Consider the following 4,859-nt stretch of genomic DNA (forward strand, 5'->3'; position numbering starts at 1 on the left):
GGATTGGCATTATAATTATGTGATACATTGTACATAATTCTAATATGTTGATATATGGTTTACCTTCCGCACTTTGTGAATTAGATAATGTACTGCAATTATTGGTAATAATAGTATGGATATATAATTCGCTGTCATATGTTTTATATGGTTTGGTATGGTAACCCTAATTACTAAGAAAAAGATAATGGTTGAAGCCCTGTGTGAACTGTTTGATAATTATAACGTTCTTGGTAAATCTAAGCCAGGGTTCATACCCAGAAATACAGCAGGTGCAGAATTACAGGGTTCAATAAATAGAACCCAGTAAGATGTGCTTCCGCAGGAAATAATAAATGATGCACTTCCACAGAACTGTTGATGGAATGACTGGTAAATTATTGATGAAATTTGTGTTGTGGATTACGTAGTGTCGCCTGGCCGGAAGCCAGGGACATTACATTTTTGTTGGTATGAGTTAGGCGGTAAATAGAAAGATGATCAGGTCCAACTCCTAGAACATTAAGAACTTCTCCAAACTTAGCAGTGTCAATGATGAGATCCCCACATCCTGAAATTTGTAGGGTTGAGTTATCACCAATGATCATTTTCTCTCCAGTATGCTACCATAGATAATCAGAGTGGAAGTGTCGAAGTTTAGTCATATGTTTGGTAGCTCCATAGATGGCAATCCATTCCGTTGAAGGGGAGGAGAACCAAAATGCAGAGTGCATAGCTAGATGTGCATTGTGAGATGAGTCCATTAGGTTCAATTCACCTTTATAGATCCAAGAAAAGAAAGGTACCAGCCCTCTCCAAAAATTTTGCAGCAAAAGAGGAGGGTATGCTGACTCTAAAAGATGATTTTTAAACCATCGGAAGGTATTGGCAACTACTGGAACAAATCTGCAGCAAAAAAATGAGAGTATGCTGGCTGTAAAAGAGGGTTTAAACCCTGGGAAGGCACCAATAACTTCCGGAAAACAGATCTGTGGCAAAAGAGGAGAGTGCATTAGCTGTAAAAAGGGTTATAAACCGTATGAAAAACCTTAATAAACCATAAGAGAATGATCCAAAACTGTAGTTCTATAACACTTAAGGCTATGACACTAGGCAAAAAAACACTGGATCAACAGCAAAAAATAAGTGAAAAATATGATCTTGAAACCCTAGTTCCAAAGTCACAAAACAAAAGTAATGCTACCAGTCCAAAGGCTCAAATTAGTGGCTGAATTGAGTGAGTGAGACTCACACCTGCTCTAATATCATGTTGAGATTCACAAGTGTTAGCAAGAGCATTGAATGGGACCAAAACCAACCCAAATTATGCAATGAATAAACAGATAAACAGCACACAGCCAAGAGAGGCACAGCCCTACAGAGAGAAATAAAACCTAGCACAAGTGCTTTAGAAAGAGAAGTAACCTAAGCATAAGATAGATCAAACCACGAACAAGAGAGCATAACATTTTATGGTGCCCTTAGGTTAAACCACTTGTATATGAATGAATGAGCACAATGTGTGAAAAATACAAATAAGATTTGTCTATTTATACACAACGAAAGACATGGGGCACTTGCCCAAGGAGGGGTTATGGCCCTACATTGAGTTGACTAGATTGGCCTTAGCCAAACATGAACGTAAAATATAAAATTACAAATAATGTTACCTAAGGCCAGATTTGGAGATTATACCCTTAATTCTAACAGATCCAATAGGTCCATAGCACAAAACTCTGAAATAATTATTTCTCACAAACATCTAGGACATTAAAATAAATTGATTGCGAGGGACCTGCAATAAAGTGAAATAAGTGCATATGAATTAGAGTAAAGATATATTCTTTTGTGATTTTATTGATCGTATATGAATAAACAGTAAAGCTTTACCCGGTTTCATTCCATTAATTACAAAACAAAGATAGAGATAATAGTAAACAAAAGTAAAATGAACACAAGTCAATGATGACAATTTACTTCAAATTAACTGGCATGTGAAACAGAACAAACAGAAAACAACACGCCTATTCACATTTCAAGCAGTTTTCATAAAGCCCAAACAAATAAGAAGACAATACTGCAAAATTACTTGAAATTACCGGCTATGCTAAATAAGATAAATATAAAACACAACTAGATCATTTCACACTATTTGATTCCATTTCACGAATCAACTTGTGTATTATATGTAGTTAACATTGCCCTATTGCTGCGTCAAGATATGCGTTAGACATTACACAGTGCCATAAGATTCTGACAAAGTGACCAGGCCCCAACTAAGCATTTGTCTGACTGGAGGTCAAACTTTGAAGAATGTATGCTCTGGATGGCACCAAGCCCAAGCTAAAATACTCAACTCACTACCTAGCGTTATGAAAAATCCTCTGGATCTAATGTATAAGGCTATAGGTTCACTGCCTTTATTCCTGAAACATCTTTGTTTTAAATGCCACAATGCTTTGTGGTAATCCCTTGTTTAGGCAAGCCTAGAGCGTTTCGCTTTTTTTGATATATCAAAATACTCTCCGAATCCTGCTCCCTTCCATATGAGATGGCAATGAGCATTGAAACAAATAATCTTCAAAAAGTTTACCATGGTGATTCTGAAAGACTTTTTTAAGAGACTCCCATCAAATAATAGAGAGCTCGTGCTAGTCTCTTGTTTTAATATGCAATTATTTCTCCTACTTGGCATGTGCTCTAAAGTATTCAAATTCCCAAGTAGGATTCAAGTCCTGCACATTATACTCAGTCAAGGGATAATGAATCAATGGTAGATGCGCTCACGCATGTCAAGAAATTTTGGAATTCTTAGCATCCACAGTGTCACTCCACAGCTGCAATAGATTGAGTAATTTTCTGTAAGAAATCCCATCCAATGCAAGATCCTTCTCCCGGAATTCATGCAGAAGTTCTCTAGCCTGCTCTCCTTTTCCTTCTTTGCAAAGACCATCCACAAGTGTCTTGTAGGTAATAAAATCTGGAACACCACCTTTTTCTATCATCTCACGAAGGACCTCAGTTGCCCCATGCAATTCCCCGCCAAAGGAGAGACTGTTAACCAGTGAGTTATAAACCATGTTACTCGGAACAAACCCTCTACCGATCATATCCTGGTAAATAACCATGGCATTCTCAGTCATATTCTGCAAACATAGTCCTCTGATCAAATAGTTGAAAGTGTGTGCATTGGGTTTGCAACAATAAAATTCCATCTGATGAAAAATTCTGAGGGCATCATCCAGGTGGAAGGACCTTGAGTAGCCTTTGATCATTGTGTTGAGGGTGAAAATATCTGGAGCAACATTGGCAGCTAACATCTGTTCGAACAAAGCTTGAATGTTCTGCATGTACACTTGGCTGACATACGAATTTGTGCATTTATCTACAAGAGCACTTAGTAATGTATTGTATGTCCTCAAAGAAGGTTTACAATCAGATGTCTTGCGCATGTGCCTGTACACATTTAATGCCTTCCCCAAATTGCGAGCCTGAATATAGATATATATCACTGTGTTAAAAAGGGATTCACTGCCATCACAAGCTCCAGCCAATACTTCACTAACCAGGTTCTCCACTTTATCCAACCTCGTTTCAGCGGCCAATTTCTGGATCATAACATGGTAAGTCAGATGGTTGTGTTTGTACCTTCTCTGCTGAGAAGCCCACCGGAAAATATCGTAACATATGTCAACATCTCTCTGTTCTTTCAACACTTTTACAACGTCTTCTGGCTGAAACCCTCTCTGTAATTTCTGTGTCCAGTTTTCAAACTTCATTTCTCTATAGGTGGGTCCCTGAGGAGCAGCATGGGCAGCTGTAATATGCGAGCTGGCCAAAGGGCTTGATTTGTTAATGGGTACTTCAGCAACTTTCCTGTGATTGAAATCAGTGAGTTGGGCAGATGGGGAATCGACAGAAGTAGGTGATTGTCTAATGGGCCGTTCAAAAACTTCTCTGTGTAAGACATTGTTCTGACGAGCAGATTTGGATTTGATTGAAGAAGTGAAAAACAATGAAAACGATGTATTTATCCAGCTAGTGCTGAACAATTCAAATGAATTATTGATTCCTGAAACTGATGTTGATATTGAGGAGCGCATTAACAAGACATTAGAAAACTTACTGATGCATAATAATGAAGAAGAAGACGGAGTTCTTCTAATGTTGCAGAGATTCACGATGCCTAACATACTGCCGCTGGCTGCTGTTGTCGGTTTTTATTCTACTATCCAAGAAATAGGAATTTTTCGGGTGTCCAACTACATGATGAAAATGGGCACTGTGGGATAATACTGCTGGGATAGAGCTGATAGATCGCATGATCCCGCGACGATATAGGTCACATGAAAGGAAGGTTGAAAAAAAATTGAAATCCAAGAGAATAGACCTAACGATATAGGCCACGTGAGGGGAAGCTAAAAAAAAAATTGAACTATCCTCTTTCTTTCCCTTTTTGTATTTGGTCACATGGGAGGGAAGGTTGAAAATTGAAATCTAAGAGAATAGGCCTAACGATGTAGGTCACATGAGGGGAAGGTTAAAAAAATTGAATAGACACAATTTTTTTTTTTGATATGTTTTTTTCATTGTTCATTTTTTTTAATTACATTATTTTTCATTTAGGGAGGACTTGATCCATTAATTTAAAAGAAGAAATGAATGTTATGGTCTATTAAAGAGACAATGTCATTATTTTTTCATTTAGGGAGGATTTGATCCATTAATTTAAAAGAAGAAATGAATGTTATGGTTTACTAAAGAGACAATGTGAATGGGCATGTTATGGTTCAATTAGTAGCAGTGAACATTCAATGGATATAAAGGAATAGATTTTGAAGACTCTTCGACATTAAATGGAATTAGGGGCACAAAAAGAG

General features: G+C 37.4%; 1 protein-coding gene across 1 annotated transcript; it reads right to left on the minus strand.

Moving 5' to 3' along the window:
• Positions 1-2,284: 2,284 nt before the first annotated feature.
• On the minus strand, positions 2,285-4,345 carry LOC149140953 (uncharacterized). Its single transcript, XM_089449171.1, has one exon. The coding sequence runs from the start codon at positions 4,170-4,172 to the stop codon at positions 2,772-2,774; it is 1,401 nt and encodes a 466-aa protein (XP_089305297.1). The 5' UTR covers positions 4,173-4,345; the 3' UTR covers positions 2,285-2,771.
• Positions 4,346-4,859: the final 514 nt, after the last annotated feature.

The sequence above is a fragment of the Pinus tabuliformis genome, chromosome X (genome assembly GCF_031772625.1).
Source record: "Pinus tabuliformis cultivar Carrire ecotype Pingquan chromosome X, CPIR1, whole genome shotgun sequence".
In the NCBI taxonomy this organism is placed as follows: Eukaryota; Viridiplantae; Streptophyta; class Pinopsida; order Pinales; family Pinaceae; genus Pinus; species Pinus tabuliformis.

Bases quoted from the DNA above. Each gene is read 5' to 3' on its own strand.
- LOC149140953 (XM_089449171.1), bottom strand. From the start codon at position 4,172: ATGTTAGGCATCGTGAATCTCTGCAACATTAGAAGAACTCCGTCTTCT.